At 53.1% G+C, this 18,230-nt stretch overlaps 1 protein-coding gene across 1 annotated transcript in view; it reads left to right on the top strand.

The window, feature by feature from the left end:
* Window positions 1–16,404, top strand: part of IPO9 (importin 9) — a 39,365-nt gene extending 22,961 nt beyond the window's left edge. The window contains exons 15-24 of the mRNA XM_055583223.1: window positions 9,909–10,135; window positions 11,454–11,602; window positions 11,788–11,916; window positions 12,351–12,626; window positions 12,698–12,864; window positions 13,288–13,421; window positions 14,124–14,246; window positions 14,552–14,656; window positions 14,794–14,870; window positions 15,533–16,404. Coding sequence (XP_055439198.1) covers window positions 9,909–10,135; window positions 11,454–11,602; window positions 11,788–11,916; window positions 12,351–12,626; window positions 12,698–12,864; window positions 13,288–13,421; window positions 14,124–14,246; window positions 14,552–14,656; window positions 14,794–14,870; window positions 15,533–15,643 — 1,498 coding nt within the window. The 3' untranslated portion in view covers window positions 15,644–16,404. The remainder of the gene's footprint in view (window positions 1–9,908; window positions 10,136–11,453; window positions 11,603–11,787; window positions 11,917–12,350; window positions 12,627–12,697; window positions 12,865–13,287; window positions 13,422–14,123; window positions 14,247–14,551; window positions 14,657–14,793; window positions 14,871–15,532) is intronic.
* Window positions 16,405–18,230: the final 1,826 nt, after the last annotated feature.

Here is an 18,230-nt window from a genome sequence, read left to right as displayed (position 1 = left end):
ATAGACGGCAGCCCACCAGGCCCCGCCATCCCTGGGATTCTCCAGGCAAGAACACTGGAGTGGGTTGCCATTTCCTTCCCCAATGCATGAAAGTGAAAAGTGAAAGTGAAGTTGCTCAGTCGTCTTCTACTCGTCCTGACCCCATGGACTGCAGCCTACCAGGCTCCTCCACCCATGGGATTTTCCTGGAGTGGGTTGCCATTGCCTTCTCTGGTTATCCAGTAAATGATCCATTCGTTTCAAATAGACGCCATTTGAATCAAATGGTATAATAAAACTATCTAAAATCAAAGACAGAATTTTCAAAGCATTAAGAAGCAAAAACCTTTTGCTCATACAAGGAAGGTCCCATAAGGCCAGCAACAGATTTCTCAGCAGAAACTTTGCAGGCCAAGAGACAGTGGAATAATACATTCTAGGTGCTGAATGAAAAAGCTGCCAACCAAGAATACTTTACCTAGCAAAGCTGTTCTTCAGAAGTGAAGACTAGATGAAGACTTTCCAAGACAAACAAAGCCATAGGAGTTCTTCACCACTAGACCTGCCTTACAAGAAACACTGGAAATTCTTCAAGCTGAAATGAAAAGAAGCATATTACTAATGTGAAAATATATAATGTATTGCTACAGGTATGTATATTATTGATTCAGAATACTCTAATACTGTGATATGATGGTGTTAACCACCTGACTCTAGTATAAAGGGTAAAATATGAAAGAATAACCAGCTAAATGAACCCAGGTCTCCCGCATTGTAGGCAGATGCTTTATTGTCTGACCCACCAGGGAAGTCCTCATTATAACGAATACACAGTATAAAAAAGGTTAAATTGTGATATCAGAGACATTAATGGATGGAAGTAAAGGAGTAGAGTTTTCTTTATATCTGTACAATGCTTTATGGTGACCACAAAGCAAAGTCTGTGATAGACGCACAAACAATAAAGAGAAAAGAAGGAAAGCATTTCTCCTTGGAAGATCACCATTCACAGAGGAAGACAGCCAGAGGGGCAGTGGGGAACAGGGGACCACAGGAGAGCCAGCAAACAATTAATAAAATGGCAGTTAGTAAACTGGGCTTACTTATCAAAAGTTATCTTAAATATAAATGGACTAAATTCTCCAATTAAAAGTCAAATTAGCTGAATGGATTAGAAGAAAGAACCAGTTGAGGCTACAGGTCTTAAGACACACAGGCTGAAAGTAGAGGAGGAAAGATGCTCCACGTGATGTGGAAACCAGAAGAGAGTGAGAATCTGTGCTTTTTTCAGCAAGTGGGCTTTAATTCAGAAGCTGTAACACGAAGCAGCCCATTATACTATAAGGGGGCTGATTCATCAGGAAACTAGGACGGTCACAAATGTGTGTGCGTCTGCCATCAGAGCACCTAAGTACACCCAGCAGATAGTAATACCTGAAAGGAGAGACAGACAGCAGTACAATAACAGCAGATTTATACTCCATCCCCTTTACAGGGGGTGTCTGTCCAAACAGAAAATCAGTAATGGAACATTGGACCTAAACTACACTTTCCCCCAGATGGACCCAGCAGACCTACTGAGCAGTTCATCCAGCAGCAGCTGAGCGCACCTCCTTCCCAGGCTTGCGTGGGGTGTGCTCCAGGACAGGCCGTGACTCCAGAGTTGGTAAATCTAAGGTGAAAATCATATCGAGTGTCTTTTCCAGTCACATGTGGAGGAAACTTTTGAAATTAGTTACAGTAGGAAAACTAGAAAAATCAAAGATACATGGAAATCAAACAGTACTTTTCTGAACAACCCATGGGTCAAAGGAAAAATTAAAAGAGAAATCCAAACATGTCTTGAAACACATGACAATGGAAATACAATGTACCAAAACTTACAGGATACAAAACAAGGAGTTCTAACAAAGGAACACTTACATTAAAGCAAAAAAAAGAAAAAACAATCTCAAACAACCTCACTTTCTTCCTCAGGAGCTCAAAAGAGAACAGACGAAGCCCAGAGGCAGCAGGAGGAAGGCAAGAGCAGCGACAGATGAGTGGGGGCCAGAGAGACGCTCAAAGAGTTTGATGAGAGTAAGAGCTGGTATTTTGAAAAAATAAACACAATTGACAAGCTAGCTAGACTAAAACGAAGAGAGAGCACCTCATACGGATGAAACAGGAGACTTGACAACTGACACCACAGCAAGACAAAGGTTCACGAGAGACCACGGTGAGCAAGTGCGTGCCAACAAACTGGTTAACCTAGAAGAAATGCATAAATTCTTAGAAGCATACAGCCTAGCAAACCTGAACAAGAAGAATTTGAAAATCTGAACAGACCAGTAGCTGATGAGGAGCGTGAGTCAGTAACAAGAAAGCGGCCACGGGAAAAGCCCAGGACCAGACGGCTCCACCGGTGAGCTCTGCCAAATGTTCAAAGAAAAGTAAACGCCAGCCCGTCTCAGACTCCTTCCAAATACCGAAGAGGACAGAGCATTTCCAAACTCATTTTTCTAGGCCAGCATTACCCTGATAACAAGGACACTACAGGAAAAGAAACAACAGGCCAGTGTGCCTGACGAGCGTGGCCCTCAGCACAGCACCAGCAAACTCGGCCCAGCGGCACTGTGAAGGGCAGCACGCCGCCGTCAAGCGGGGTGACCCCTGGGATGCAAAGGGCTCAGCATGCGTAAACTAAATAATAAATGAAATACCCACTTAACAGAATGAAAAAGTAAAAGATGTGAATATCTCAAAAGATGCAGAAAAAGCACTTGACAAAATTCAGTACCCTTTCATGACAAAAGCTTTCAACAAAGCACGTAGAAGGAACACATCTCAACACAATAAAGGCCACATATGACAACCTTCCCCCTCCCCCCCAAGCTAATATGTTCAGCAGTGAACGGCTGAAAGCTTTTCCTCTTAAGATCAAGAGCAAGGTAAGGGTACCCACTCTGACCACTCCTTCTCAACATAGTACTGAATTCCTGAGCAGAGCAGTTAGAAAAGAAAATAATAATGAGCTATCAGAGAAATTTTTAAAAATAGTTGCATCAAAAACAATAAAATATCTAAGAATAAACATAAGTCACCAAGATGAAAGATCTATACACAGAAAGCTATAAGACATCAAGGAAAGAAATTGAAGACATAAACTAATAGATATTTCATGTTCATAGATGGAAATAATGAACATTATTTAAATGTCCAAACTACCGAAAGCAATCTACAGATTCAGTGTAGTCCCGCTCAAAATTCCAATGGCATTTTTTACATAAATAGAACAAACAATTCCAGAATTTGTATGGTATCACAGTTCTTGATTTTAAACTGTATTACAAAGTGATAGTAATCAAAATAGGATGGTATTGGCATTAAAAACAGACCCAAAGATCATGGAGCAGAATAGAGAGCCCAGCTGTACACCTGCACTTCTGAGGCCAATTACTTGATGACAGAGGAGCCAAGAACACACACGGGGGGAGGACAGGCTCTGCAGTAAATTGTATTTGAAAATCTGGACCCTTATCTTACACACTGCTTATTTAACTTATATGCAGAGTACATCATGCGAAATGCCAGGCTGGATGAATCACAAACTGGAATCAAGACTGCTGAGAGAAATATCAGTAACCTCAGATATGCAGATGATACCACCCTAATGGCAGAAAGTGAAGAGGAACTAGAGAGCCTCTTGATGAAGGTGAAAGAGGAGAGTGAAAAAGCTGGCTTAAAACTCAGCATTCAAAAAGCTTACTTAAAGTCATGGCATCCAGTCCCATTACTTCATGGCAAGTAGATGGGGGGAAAATGGAAACAGTGATTTTCTTGGGCTTCAGAATCACTGTGGACTGTGACTGCAGCCGTGAAATTAAAAGACGCTTGCTCCTTGAAAGAGAAGCTATGACAGACTTAGACAACATATTCAAAAGCAGAGACATCACTTTGCCAACAGAGGTCCATCTAGTCAAGGCTATCTCCAGTGGTCATATATGGATGTGAGAGCTGGACCATAAAGAAGGCTGAGTGCCAAAGAATTGATGCTTTTGAACTGTGGTGTTGGAGAAGACTCTTAAGAGTCCCTTGGACTGCAAGGAGATCCAACCAGTCAATCCTAAAGGAAATTAGTCCTGAATATTCATTGGAAGGACTGATGCTGAAGCTCCAGTATTTTGGCCACCTGCTGGGAACAGCTAACTCTGGAAAAGACCCTGATGCTGGGAAGGACTGAGGGCAGGAGGAGAACGGAGCAACAGAGGATGAGATAGTTGGATAGCATCACTGACTCAATGGGCATGAGTTTGAACAAACTCTGGGGGATAGTGAAGGACAGGGAAGCCTGGCATGCTGCAGTCCATGGGGTCGCAAAGAGTCGGACATGACTTAGTGACTGAACAACAACAGTCTTACACCATATACTGAAGTCAGCTCAAAATGAAGACTTGAACTAAGACCTATAATCATGAGACTCTTAGAAAAACCTAAAAATTAAATTCTCTGACACTGGTCTTGGCAGTGACTTCTTACATTTGACACCAAGAGCAGAGGCAACAAAAGCAAAAATAAATGAGTGGGACCACATCAGACTAAAAAAGCACAGGAAGCCATGAGCCAAAGGAAGCAGTAGCCACCGAAGGAAAGAAAATATTCGCAAACCATTTATCTGATAAGGGGTTAATATGCAAAATATTTAACAGGCTCATACAGCTCAATAGCAAATAAACAATCTGGTAAAAAATAAATGGCAGAGGGTTGGAAAATATGTTTTTTCCTAGAGAAGACACACAGGTGGCCAATAGGTACCTGACAGGGTGCTCAGCACCACTAGGTCCCAGGAAAATGCAAATCAAAACCACAGTGAGCGCTCATGTCAAACTTGTCAGCATGGCTAGTGTCAAAAAGACAAGAAGAGGACTTCCCTGGTGGTTCAGTGGATAAGAATCCACTTGCCAGGACAGGGACACGGGTTTGATTCCTGGTCTGAGAAGATTGCGTGGGCTGCGGGACAACTCAGCTCGTGCGCCAGAACTGCTGAGCCCACGCACCATAGCTAAAGAGAGCCCACACACTGCAGTGAAGGCCCAGAAGAGCCAGAAATAAGCAAGCTAGTTAATATTTTTAAAAAAGATAACAAGATTAACGAGGGTGTGGAGAGAAAGGAACACTTTTGTACTGTTGGTGGGAGTGTAAATTGGTGCAACCACTGTGGAGAAGAGTATGGAGGGTCTTAAAAAAATTAAAAAATAGAGCTACCATTTGATCCAACCAGAGGAAATGGAACACAATCTTGAACCGAAACCTGTGCTCGCTCTCCTTGCTGTGCTGTTCACGTAGCCGGGCTGTGGCAGCTGCTTGAGAGCATCGGCGGGGAGTGGGCAAAGGTGATGTGCGTCCAGTGGACGGAACTCAGCTGTTCGAAGGAAGCCTGCCGTCTGCAGCAGCCGGGTGGACCTCGAGGGCACTGTGCTGACTGAGCTGAGCCACACACGTCCCTCTGGAGGCTTCTGGAAAGGCCAGACTTGCTGTGAAGGAGAGCAGAAGGCCGAGGTCAGGGTGCAGGCAGGGAAGGGGGAAGGGAGCTCGCTGTCGTCCCAGGATGAGTCAGGCCTGAGGCTCCAGCATGGAACTCGACTGTCGGCGCCTGCGCTGTGTGTAACGGAGAGTGGAGACCGCACGTTCCCAGCAGCAGGGGAGCCTGAGGGGACGGACGTGGTGAGAAAGTGGATGAGGGGAAACCTATGCGGTGTGGACGCGCATCCAGGTGCCACAGCGCTCGTGCTCACCATGTCATGGTTGGAGTACACAGCAGTAAAGCTGAGAAAAGCTGACATTTTATACTACTTTTATAATCAGAAAAAATACGTGAAGAGAGTTTTTTTTTTAATTTTGAAATAACTTTCAGTTCTCTGACTACACAGGCAGGGCTCTCTTGAAAGGAGTAGCCGCTGTCCCGGGAGAACTGACGGAAGCCATGAACACGCAGAGCAGAGAAACGGCACGGCCCACGTTTACAAAGCCGTGCGTCATGTGTGGAAGAGCGGACCCCGGGGGGTGAGCTCCTGTGAGGGAAGGGTCCTCGCCGTGCCTGTCCTCAGCCAGTGTTCACGTGTGGCCCTGCCCTCTTCAGTTCTGCAGCCAGTCTCAGCCCAGCCTGTCCTCAGCGCATCCCTGAGCCTGCCCTGTCTCCTGTCCATCGTACTGCACACTGCCTCAGAGCACTCCTGTGCGGGATATTGGTGACAGATCCTTACACATGGGCCACATTTCTCTAGTCACATGTATGCCGACCTTTCTCCACAGCTCCGGGTTCACATGTGTGCTCCTGTCTGTACCAGGACAGGTGTGAGTACTGAAGACTAACAGCAGCCACTGCTGAGCCTCCTAACGACCACCTGCAGGCCTCCCCTGCCTGCAGTCCCTGTCACCATAAAGGTGCAGACCCCGCACCTGTGGGTCCTGCACCCAAAGCAGAGCTCTGTCCTCCCAGAGACACCAGCCTCTGCCTCCGGAGCTCGGTTCCCCACTCTCCTCTCCCCCTCCCCCCCTGCCCCCCCCCACTCCAGCTGCCCCGTGTGTGCTCAGCATCTGCCTGAGTTCCTGCAGGGGCCCCAAAGGGGTTTTGCTGCCTGCGGCTGCAGACTGCTGCCATCTTTATTATCTCAGCTCTCAAACTGGTCTTTCTAGAATTGAGTACTTGTATTTTTGCTGCTGCAGTGGAAACTCTCTGGCCCTGGTTATGCTCTTCAAGCTCTGGGATGCAGGTACCCAGGAGAAGGAGCGTGCCAGGCGATCCGTGAGGCCACTGGACACAAACAGCATTTTCCTGGGGTGTCGGTTCCCCTAAAGACTCTAGGGGAAGAAATTAGATGTCAGAAGTGGTTTGTGAAAGAAAAAAAACTTTGAGACACACGGACTTCCAGAGTAAAGCTTAACCTCTTCGGCATGGCATAGAAGATGCCACATGGTCTGAGCACACAGGGCGGCCCCTCTGACCTGCCAGGCTGTGCTGGCACTTGGAGTGCGGCCGCCTTGGGAGGAGTGGGCCCAGGCAGTCCCAGCGCAAGTGTCTGCCCAGCCCACTCTTCAGGAGGGGTGGTGCAGAGCACGGTGGCCTTGAAAATCAAGGAGCTGTGAGCCAGGAACAGGGAGTGGTCAGACCTGAGGTCCAAGCCCACAGGTATACTGGTCACCATGACCTCTGAACCCAGCAGCTGACACACAGACGTTACGAGATGTCTATGCATCACACCAGAGACCCGCTCATCGAGGGCCTGGGCAGCGCCTTGCCTCTGCACCAGCTTCTGTTAGCCTACAGAAACAGTGTTTACTGACTTGTTACCATTCCATAGATAACAAAAATAAAGACTTGGATGATGTATTTTTATAATGTATCCCATTGGACATGGTGAGCAGCATCTAGTAAATGTTTATTGATTAAGAGGTTAATGTGGCAAGAATACACAGAAGAACTGTACAAAAAAGAGCTTCACGACCAAGATAATCACGATGGTGTGATCACTCACCTCGAGCCAGACATCCTGGATGTGAAGTCAAGTGGGCCTTAGAAAGCATCACTACGAACAAAGCTAGTGGAGGTGATGGAATTCCAGTTGAGCTATTTCAAATCCTGAAACTTGATGCTGTGAAAGTGCTGCACTCAATATGCCAGCAAATTTGGAAAACTCAGCAGTGGCCACAGGACTGGAAGAGGTCAGTTTTCATTCCAATCCCAAAGAAAGGCAATGCCAAAGAATGCTCAAACGACCACACAATTGCACTCATCTCACACGCTAGTAAAGTAATGCTCAAAATTCTCCAAGCCAGGCTTCAGCAATACGTGAAGTGCGAAATTCCAGATGTTCAAGCTGGTTTTAGAAGAGGCAGAGGAACCAGAGATCAAATTGCCAACATCCACTGAATTGTGGAAAAAGGATGAGAGTTACAGAAAAACATCTATTTCTGCTTTATTGACTATGCCAAAGCCTTTGACTGTGTGGATCACAATAAACTGTGGAAAATTCTGAAAGAGATGGGCATACCAGACCACCTTACCTGCCTCTTGAGAAACCTGTATGCAGGTCAGGAAGCAACAGTTAGAACTGGACATGGAACAACAGACTGGTTCCAAATAGGAAAAGGAGTACGTCAAGGCTGTATATTGTCACCCTGCTTATTTAACTTCTATGCAGAGTACATCATGAGAAACGTTGGGCTGGGTGAAGCACAAGCTGGAATCAAGATTGCTGGGAGAAATATCAATAACCTCAGATACGCAGATGACACCACCCTTATGGCAGAAAGTGAAGAGGAGCTCAAAAGCCTCTTGATGAAGGTGAAAGAGGAGAGTGAAAAAGTTGGCTTAAAGCTCAACATTCAGAAAACGAAGATCATGGCATCTGGTCCCATCACTTCATGGGAAATAGATGGGGAAACAGTGGAAACAGTGTCAGACTTTATTTTTTTGGGCTCCGAAATCACGGCAGATGGTGATTGCAGCCATGAAATTAAAAGACGCTTACTCCTTGGAAGGAAAGTTATGACCAACCTAGATAGCATATTGAAAAGCAGAGATATTACTTTGCCAACAAAGGTCTGTCTAGTCAAGGCTATGGTTTTTCTAGTAGTCATGTATGGGTGTGAGAGTTGGACTGTGAAGAAAGCTGAGTGCCGAAGAATTAATGCTTTTGAACTGTGGTGTTGGAGAAGACTCTTGAGAGTCCCTTGGACTGCAAGGAGATCCAACCAGTCCGTCCTAAAGGAGATCAGTCCTGGGTGTTCTTTGGAAGGACTGATGCTGAAGCTGAAACTCCAATACTTTGGCCACCTCATACAAAGAGTTGACTCATTGGAAAAGACCCTGATGCTGAGGGATTAGGGGCAGGAGGAGGAGGGGATGACAGAGGATGAGATGGCTGGATGGCATCACCGACTTGATGGACATGAGTTTGAGTGAACTCCGGGAGTTGGTGACGGACAAGGAGGGCTGGCGTGCTGCAATTCATGGGGTCGCAAAGAGTCAGACACGACTGAGCAACTGAACTGAACTGAGGTAGAAGTATGTGTAATAAATATTTTTTTAAGGTAAATTTTTGAATAATTTTTATGTTGGAGTGTAGTCGACTAACAGTGCTGTGTTAGTGTCAGGGGTCAGCACAGAGATTCAGTCGTACATGTGTCTGTTCTTAAACTCTTTTACCATTTAGATGATTACAGTCCTGAGCAGAGTTTCCTGTGCTACAGAGTAGGTCCTTGTTGGTTATCTGTTTTCAATACAGCAGTGGGTACATGTCCATCCCAAACTCCCACTATCCCTCTTCTCCACCTTCTCCCCCTGTAACCATAGGTTCAAAGTCTGTGAGTCTGTTTCTGTTTTAAAACAAACATCTAAACCCCACAAATAGTACACCAAATTTGTAAGTATGAGTAAAATGTTTCTATAAATTGATCTAATTTTAGGATGCAAAAACCGCGAAAAAGTACAAAATTTTCGTAACTTGAAAGTAAAAAAATAGTCTACTATTAATAACCGTTGTATTGGAAGAGATTTAAAAACACTAACTGGAAAATAACAAAAAAGTACATACTATATCTTTATACCTATCTATCTGAGGAATGTGCCTAAAACGGTAGCCCGCGGAAGCATAATGCGTTTGACTTAATATCTTAATGATCTGGATATAGCTATGACTGGGATTTCATAACAAAATGGGATGAAAGAAATTTTAAAGGAAATCGTGAAGACCAAAGCAGAAATACCTTAGAAAACATAGAAATGGTGGTGCTGAAAATTCTAAAAAAAAAAAAAAAAAAAAGCTACACAAAGACGTAAAAGTCTAGTGAACTCTGGAAGCAGCTTCATGAGCTCTGTAGCGGGTCACCCTGGCCGGGGAGCCCAGAGCCGGCCTGCTGGTGAGCGTCTTGCTTGTCTCGCTCCCCAGCTACTGTGACCAGCTAAAAGTCTCAGAGAGCACAGCCGTGCTGCAGCCCTTCCTCCCCAGCATCCTGGACGGCCTGATCCACCTCGCAGCCCAGTTCAGCTCCGAGGTCCTCAACCTGGTGATGGAGACCCTGTGCATCGTCTGCACGGTGGACCCCGAGTTCACAGCGAGCATGGAGAGCAAAATCTGCCCCTTCACCATCGCCATCTTCCTGAAGTACAGCAACGGTACGCGGGGCGGGGCCGCGCGGATGCCCCCGAGTCTCGCAGGCTGTGCGTTAGCGCAGAGGGGGCCGTGAGTTAGTGAGAGGCTGCTTGTGTGCAGATGCAGACAGCAGAGACCCTGCGCCTGTGACGCGCTCTCCTTAGGAGCTGGAGAAGAGAGCCAGCAGTGAGGTGGGAGGCTGAGCAGCAAAATCAGAATCTTCCTGAAAGAAGAGGCCTAGAACTAGGATTAGAGGGGAGCTGAAGAAGAGGAGGCAGGCAGAGGTGTAGGATCAGGTGTTCATCGCATGTTTTCTGTAGTAGCAAGTCTTTGGAAATAATTAGAGATTAATTACATCCATAAAATGGAATGCTGTGCAGCCATTAATAATCCAGTCTCAAAGAAATAAAGCCATGGGGAGGTGCTCACCTTGTAGTAAGTAAATAGATTGTTTTCCAAAACTCGTAGAATAGAATCCCAGATTTTGGTTTTATTATCAGAAAAAACATTGAGGACATCTATACCTGAAGAATGCATATTGACGCTTGGAAGGGGGGTGGTACTAATGTGAGGTTGACTGGACGTTTTAGGCTGCGGTCTGTGGGGTCACTGACAGCTGGACGTAACTTAAACAACTGAGCACGAGTGGATGTTTTACTTGATTCGTTGTGTGACAAGAGCGTGCCCTAAGGAGGACTCCACCCTGCATGCTCCCTGCCCGCCACTCGGCCTCCCCCAGGGGCTATGTTGCTGCTCGTTTGCTGCCGTGGCCGTGCGCCCCCGAGTGGGCTGCAGTTCTCGTCTGGTACAGACCATGCGTCTTAGCGCCCGGCACATTGAGTGCCCCTTGGAGGGTGTTTCTGTTTTTCTTAGGTGAAGCAGGTTTAGCTCAAGTTCCGTTTCTTCACAAGGTTCTGCTGTTTGAAGGTCTTCTCTTTTGCCTTGAGTGGCTTTGGGAGCATCCCCAGGAGATGACATGCAGTCCTACTCAACCTGTGGGACCCGGAAAAGTCAGTGTGAGGCAGTTCTGAGGCGGTGGTGTCTTCTTAACAAGCTGTCAGTGGGGGCTGCTTTTCTAAGCATTTGGGCTCATAATGAATGCATGTTTCACAGGAGTACAGGCATTAGAGATTTGTCCCAGGGAAAGAGGCAGGTTTTCTTTTCAGAGCAGCTGTTGCTGACTTGTCCCCGACTCTGTCAGCTCACACACATGCTGCCTCCCAGGCCCCAGCGGCTGCCCCGGGCCCCAGGTCCAGGTGAGAGGTCAGGCAAAAGCTGGTGGCTTGGGTGTGGGCCAGCGGCAGGCAGTGTGGACAGAGCGCTCGCGTCTTGTCTCCCCAGACCCTGTGGTGGCCTCCCTGTCTCAGGACGTCTTCAAGGAGCTGTCCCAGATCGAGGCCTGCCAGGGCCCCATGCAGACGCGGCTGATCCCCACCCTGGTCAGCATCATGCAGGCGCCCGCGGACAAGATCCCCGCGGGGCTGTGTGCGGTGCGTCCTCGTCCTTATGGCCCTACGCCGCCCCTGACCAGCCGTGATGTGTTCCCAGGGCAGGGGTGTCCCTGGGCGCAGAACGGTGGGGCCTCTCACTAGGGCCTGAGTGTCTCTGGGTGGGTGGGCAGGCCCATGGGTCCCTCCCTCCCCGCCCCTGAGGCAGCCTGACGTGTCTCCTGCAGACGGCCATCGACATCCTGACCACGGTGGTGCGGAGCACGAAGCCCCCTCTCTCCCAGCTGCTCATCTGCCAGGCCTTCCCTGCTGTGGCCCAGTGCACCCTGCACACGGACGACAACGCCACCATGCAGGTACCTCCGCGCGGGTGTCCGAGCCGTGGCCACGAGCAGCAGGCTGAGATGTTTCCTGCCTTGGAGAAAGAAACGCCTCCCGTCTGTGCTTGTCCGGAGGACCCGGAAGGTTCCGGCTGCTGAAAGGCGTGGGGTCCAAGCAGCAGAAGAGATCCCAGCCGTGTAGGCTCGGGCCCCGAGCAGCCTCTCCGTCAGTAGAGTCAGCAGGGGGTGACCTGGGGAGGCTCCAGGCCGTGGTCTGCTCTGTCCCCAGACCTGGGCCCGTCTCAGCTGCAGCGCAGCCGCGTTCCCCGGGACCAGAGGTGGAGCCTGGCAGCTGAATGAATCTCCTCCTCTGATGAGAGAGCTGTGTCTGGGCTCCCACGAGGGGCTGGGAGGAGGGTGTGTGGCTCCGGGTCTGGAGCCCGGCACTGACAGGCTGCCCGTGTCCGCAGAGCGGAGGCGAGTGCCTGCGGGCCTATGTGTCGGTGACGCTGGAGCAGGTGGTGCAGTGGCGCGACGAGCAGGGCCACAGCGGGCTGTGGTACGTCATGCAGGTGGTGAGCCAGCTGCTGGACCCCCGCACCTCTGAGTTCACCGCCGCCTTTGTGGGTCGCCTGGTGTCCACACTCATCGCCCGGGCGGGCCGGGAGCTGGGCGAGAGCCTGGACCAGATCCTGCGCGCTGTCCTCAGCAAGATGCAGCAGGCCGAGACGCTCAGCGTCATGCAGGTGCGGGGGCGTCCGTGGGGGGCCCTGGGCCTGTGTGCCGGGTCCCTGAGCCGCTGTCCCCTGTCCCCTAGTCCCTCATCATGGTGTTCGCACACCTGGTGCACACGCAGTTGGAGCCCCTGCTGGAGTTCCTGTGCAGCCTCCCCGGGCCCACCGGCAAGCCCGCCCTGGAGTTCGTGATGGCCGAGTGGACCAGCCGGCAGCACCTCTTCTACGGGCAGTACGAGGGCAAAGTCAGGTGGGCCTCGTCCTCCCCCGGCCCCGCTGCCCACCCCGCCCCCGGCCCCGCTTCCTTCTTGCTGGACTGCAGCTGCGGGTAGCTGCCATCTTGAAATTCCCAGAAAACGGGATCCTCGCTGGCAAGAGCCCTTCCCCGGCCCCGCCTGAGGGCTGCTGCTGGCTTCCTCTTGTTTTTAAAGCCAGGTTTCTAACAATTTACCCTGGACTTTACCCACTGTTCTCACCGCCCCGCACGCCTTCCAGGGTGGACGTCCATGTGGCTTTGCTCAAGAGCTGTTCTCACCCCCCCCGCCCTTAGGAACAGGAGCCCCTCTCAGTCGGACTCGGGCATTCCCCCAGCCGGCCCGGAGGCGCATTCCCGCTCAGTCTCGGTCGGCCTCGTCCCCCGGGGAGGCCGGCTCACAGCGCTCTCTCCCCGCAGCTCCGTGGCGCTGTGTAAGCTGCTGCAGCACGGCATCACCGCCGACGACCGGCGGCTGCAGGACATCCGTGTGAAGGGCGAGGAGCTCCACAGCCCCGACGAGGGCGTCCGCACCCGCTCCAAGTCGGCCAAGAGTGCGTGACGCCGTGCCCCACCCCCGCTGGGCTAGGACACCTGGGGGGCATTCAGGAGGGGCGTCAGTGATGGGTTCCTCCGACGCAGCAGGGGAGCAGCGTGTGTGGTCCTCTTGTGGCTGCAAGTGGACAGGATGTCTGGCGGCCAGCCCGCTCTGGGCCCGGGACCCCTGCGTCCACATCTGTCACGGCTGCCATCCAGCTGCAGGTTCATACTCCCCACGCTGTCCCTGAGGCTGCGTCTCTGGGGCCTGTGGCGCTCTGACCTGCTCAGGCCCCTGTGTCCCGGCTTTCTCACAGACACAGCTCGTCCCCTTTAGCCCCTGAAGGCTCTCATCTCTCCTGAGCTCTAAACTGACGTAGAGTACAATGAAGTTATTTTAACGTTGAGCCTCATGACTGGGGGGCTTCCTGGTGGCTCAGATGGTAAAGAATCTGCCTGCAAAGCAGGAGACCCAGGTTCAGTCCCTGTGTCGGGACGATCCCCTGGAGGAGGGTATGGCTACCCAGTCCAGTATTCTTGCCTGGAGAGTCCAGTGGACAGAGGGGCATGGTGGGGCCACCGTCCACGGGGTCACAGAGTCGGATACACCTGAGCAATCTGCACACACACACTCGGGGCCGCGTGTGGCCTGGGGGTGGAGTGCTGCGTGCAGCACTGTGCGGGGAGCAGCCCAGGGCAGCCTCCTCTCTCCTCCCCAGACCCCGAGCGCTGGACCAACATCCCTCTCCTGGTCAAGATCCTGAAGCTCATCATCAACGAGCTGTCCAGCGTCATGGAGGCCAATGCCGCCCGCCAGGCTGCCCCCGCCGAGTGGAACCAAGGTGTCCTGCATCCCCGCACGCTCCCTGCCCACTGCTATGGGGCTCGCCTTGCAGGCCCGCGTGGGGCTGGCTTCCAGGAGCTGCCTGACGTGAGGCCACCCTTCCCGGCTGGCTTCTCTTGGGGGCCTCTCAGCCTGTTCCCGCCCCCCAGCACAGTCGGCTCTCAGGCAGACTGCCGGGAGGGTCTGCTCACCCCTGGTTCTCCCTGGGACTAGGGGCGCGGTGCAGGGACCCTCGGGGCCTTCCGTCCTGGCCAGTCTGGTGGGAGGGGAGGCACGTGCCAGCTGCTTCTCATCTCCGAGCAGACGACGCCAACGACATGTGGGAGGACCAGGACGAGGAGGAGGAGGAGGAGGAGGACGGCCTGGCTGGCCAGCTCCTGTCCGACATTCTTGCCACGAGTAAATACGGTGAGTGCGGACAACAGCCGTGCACACGCGGGGCCAGGAGGTGGGGGTGTCCTCGAAGGGCGGCACCTGGGTTTTTGTGCCCCTTGAGCACAGCCCCGTGGGTGACACTTCCCACCCTGCTCCCGATGTCTCTGCAGAGGAGGACTACTACGAGGACGACGAGGAGGACGACCCCGACGCCCTGACAGACCCGCTCTATCAGCTCGACCTGCAGGTATGGCGCCCTGTGAGCGAGGGGCTCCTGGTGACCGTGCTCGCCCCAGTGCCCGTGCTCCCCCCGCAATGCCCCTGCTCCCACCCTGCTGCTCCCTCCTCCCCCCCCGGTGCCCCTTCCTCCCCCTGGTGCCCCTGCTCCCCACCCCGCTGCTCCCTCCTCCCCTTCCTCCCCTCGGTGTCCGTGCTCCCCCCCTGGTGCCCCTTCCTTCCCCCGGTCCCGGTGCTCCCTCCTCCCCCTGGTGCCTGTGCTCCCCACCCCAGTGTCCGTGCTCCCCACCCCAGTGCCTGTGTTCCCGACCCCGGTGCTCCCACCTACCCCCGGTGCCCCTGCTCCCCACCCTGGTGCTCCCTCCTCCCCTTCCTCCCCCCGGTGTCCGTGCCCCCCCACCCGGTGCCCCCTCCTCCTCTCTCCCTCCTCCCTCCTTCCTCAGGTTCACTCAGTACTAGAATCCAGCTTCCTGCAGCTGTCTTGTCAGAGTCCTCAGGGTGGCACGTCATCAGGGTGGTGTGCGAGGCCTGGTCCTGGGAAGTGCCTGTGGCCCTCCGCCTCTGGATTGAACCTCGCCAGAGACTGGACCCTGGGGTGTGGGCTCTCGTCTGAAGGCCAGAGCCCGGCCTGCCCTGGCTGCAGCCCTCAGGCGTTCCCTTCCCGCCCTCTAGGCTTACCTCACAGACTTCCTCTGCCAGTTCGCCCAGCAGCCCTGCTATGTGATGTTTTCGGGCCACCTCAGCGACAGTGAGAGGCGGGTGCTGCAGACCATCGGCATCTGAGGGGAACCCCGCCCACCGTGCCCGGCGTGCAGCCCTTCCTGGCCTTGGGACTCTCTCTTCTCAGCCTGCAGTAGCGGCCTCGGGCGACGCTGACGGTCGAGGCCTGGTGGCCTGTGCCTCGCGGGGTGTGCACTGGAGCACCGGGTCCTCCCACTCGAGCCCCTCTGCGCTCCAGGCCTCTGCCGGCCAGGCCAGAGCACACTGCCTGGCACGACCATGTTCCTGGTTATGGGCCCCCACCTGGAGCACAGGAAGTCACGACCATTCGTCTTCTAGGATGGACCTGGTGTTTCATAGTCCGTCTGATGTGTTCCGCTCCAACTCCCCTTGCAGAGAAGTGGGCTTTCTGCCCTCGCCCGCTGATGCACTTGTCTCGGGGCCAAGGGGAGCCCCCCAGGGACCCTGTTCCTCCTGCAACCCTGAGAGTCCCCGTCCAAGAAGGCCGTCTTGGTTTTGCCTCATTGCATGACAGCCCCTCCCCGATGCTGTTCCTCGTACATGCACGCACACGAGGTTAGCCAGACAGATGGCAATTTGGTTTTCCTTTTTTAGAAAAAAAAAAAAAAAAATGGAAAAACAAATTTTTTTAAAAGTCCACTTGCCCCCACCATATTTAACATGCCTCTTGCACACACGCCCCACACACAGCCTGATACTGAGGCTGTCCCTCTCCCTCAGGAATCCTCTAAGGTGGGGACGTTGTGGCCCTCACATTTGCAATGTGTATTTTTCTAGGAGAGTAAAGTGATCTTTACAAACGAGTGCGGTCTGCATGCTCTCTGATGTTGGCACTGCCTCCTGTCGTTCTCAGAGGAGCAGCGAGGTGAGGGGCCGGGGCCGGGCGCAGCCCCGCGGACTGTGCAGCTGAGCCTCTGGGAAGGGCCTCCTAGAGATGGAGCTACGTGCTCAGTGTCTGGGAGGGAGCCAGTGGCCCTGCGCCCCCTTTTCTGGTCGTGCCCATACCAGGGCCTGTGTTGAATGGCTGCGGCGTGTCCCTTAAGGCAGCGGCCTCTCAGCAGGGTGGGCTGCAAGTGCAGCTGACTAGTTCCCAGGGAAGGCCCGGGGCCGCTGCGGGAGCCTCGGGCTCAGTGTCAACAGGTGTGCCTCCCGCCCACCTCGCCCCCAGTGGGAAGCTGGAGGGGCAGGTTCTCAGCGGGGCTGCCAGCCCGGCCCCGGCCTCTCCCGCTGCGCTCCCCGGAGCCCTTGACGTGCAGGCCCTTCCTATTTCCCATTTGCCTTTACGGCAGGTGCACAGATATGTTTCCCTTCTGTTGACGAGGAAGCGCATTTAGGGGCTACATCCACTCAGCAGCGAGTGGAAAAGACCTCCCGGAGGCCAGTGGTCCTGACAAGAACTTACCCTCTGGCTCCCCCTTCATGTCCGTCTCTTTGGCCAAAGAGAACTAGCTTCCAGGTAGGAAGGGCAGGGCTGCCTGCTTAGAAGGACTGGAGGTTCAGGGTGAGAAGTCGAGAAATGGGCGCCCTGACCCTGGAGGAGAGCGGCCAGGACATCAAGGTCTGTAGCCGGGACGCTGGGCCTCAGGGAGCTCGGAGGGGAGGGGGGCGCAGACCACACTGGGAGCCGGAAAGGACGTGAGAGCCCAGCTCCCGTTCCGCCCCGAGAGCGCCGGCCCATAGGGACTGACGTGAAGGATGCGGGTGACTAGAGTATGCGATGCCAGATGGGCCTCAGTGTCTGATTTTGTTGACAGACCAGATAGGACAGCAAGCGGCAGCCGGCCGCCAGCTCTGACCGCAGAGTAGCCCGGTGGGTTGTCTGTGGCGTGCCCAGGGCGCTCTGCCCTCAGCCCCCATCTTGTAAGGGCGACGAGGGGTCATTTCACGCCTTATCTTCCAGAAGACTGTTTGAGGCCATTTACAGAAGTAACTGCTGGACGAGGACGGGGACACCGATCAGGTTCTCAGGTAACAGGGAGTCCCTGGGAAGGCTGTTAACTTAGAATCCAAGCATCTCTACCAGAGCAAACGTGGGCACAACCTCTGTGTAAGCTTGTTCTCAAAGGTGCTGGTTGATAAAGAGTCCCTGTGAAAACACCCAGGATTCCCGAGCGTAGAGCAGTGCCCGCACGATCCTGTGCCGGTGACGGGCGGTGCGGCAGGAACTGTCCCTGCATCTGTAAAACCCCCGTGTAGACTGAGGCTGGGGTCAGGGCACGGCGTCCGGAGCCCTGTTGGGCCACCTCGGCCTTCCTGTTCCTGCAGCGGGCCCAAGCGCTGTGTCCCAGCTTGCTGCCCAGCCAGGACTGCGTGGCAGAGGCGGCGCGTCCGCAGGGGGAAGGCCAAGCAGTGGACTCAGGTCGGGTCGAGGAGAGAGGCTCAAAGGGCTAGGGGACTCAGGCAGACAGGACTCTGCTCTGGAAGCTTAAAGGGGCCTGTACTTGGAAGGCGCCCAGCGGGCCCATGGTCACTAAGGAGATGGGAACACACAGCCAGCTCCTGGCTCCATGGCATTCCAGCAAATACCAAGCCCCTCACGCGCAGGGCCCCTTCCGCCAGGAGCCAGTCTAGCTGGGGATGCTAAGCAGCACAGTGGGCCTGGGGACCTGACCAGATACATCAGTTCTGG

Source organism: Bubalus kerabau, chromosome 5 (assembly GCF_029407905.1).
Source record: "Bubalus kerabau isolate K-KA32 ecotype Philippines breed swamp buffalo chromosome 5, PCC_UOA_SB_1v2, whole genome shotgun sequence".
Lineage (NCBI taxonomy): Eukaryota > Metazoa > Chordata > Mammalia > Artiodactyla > Bovidae > Bubalus > Bubalus kerabau.
This window is presented reverse-complemented; position numbering and strand designations above follow the sequence as displayed.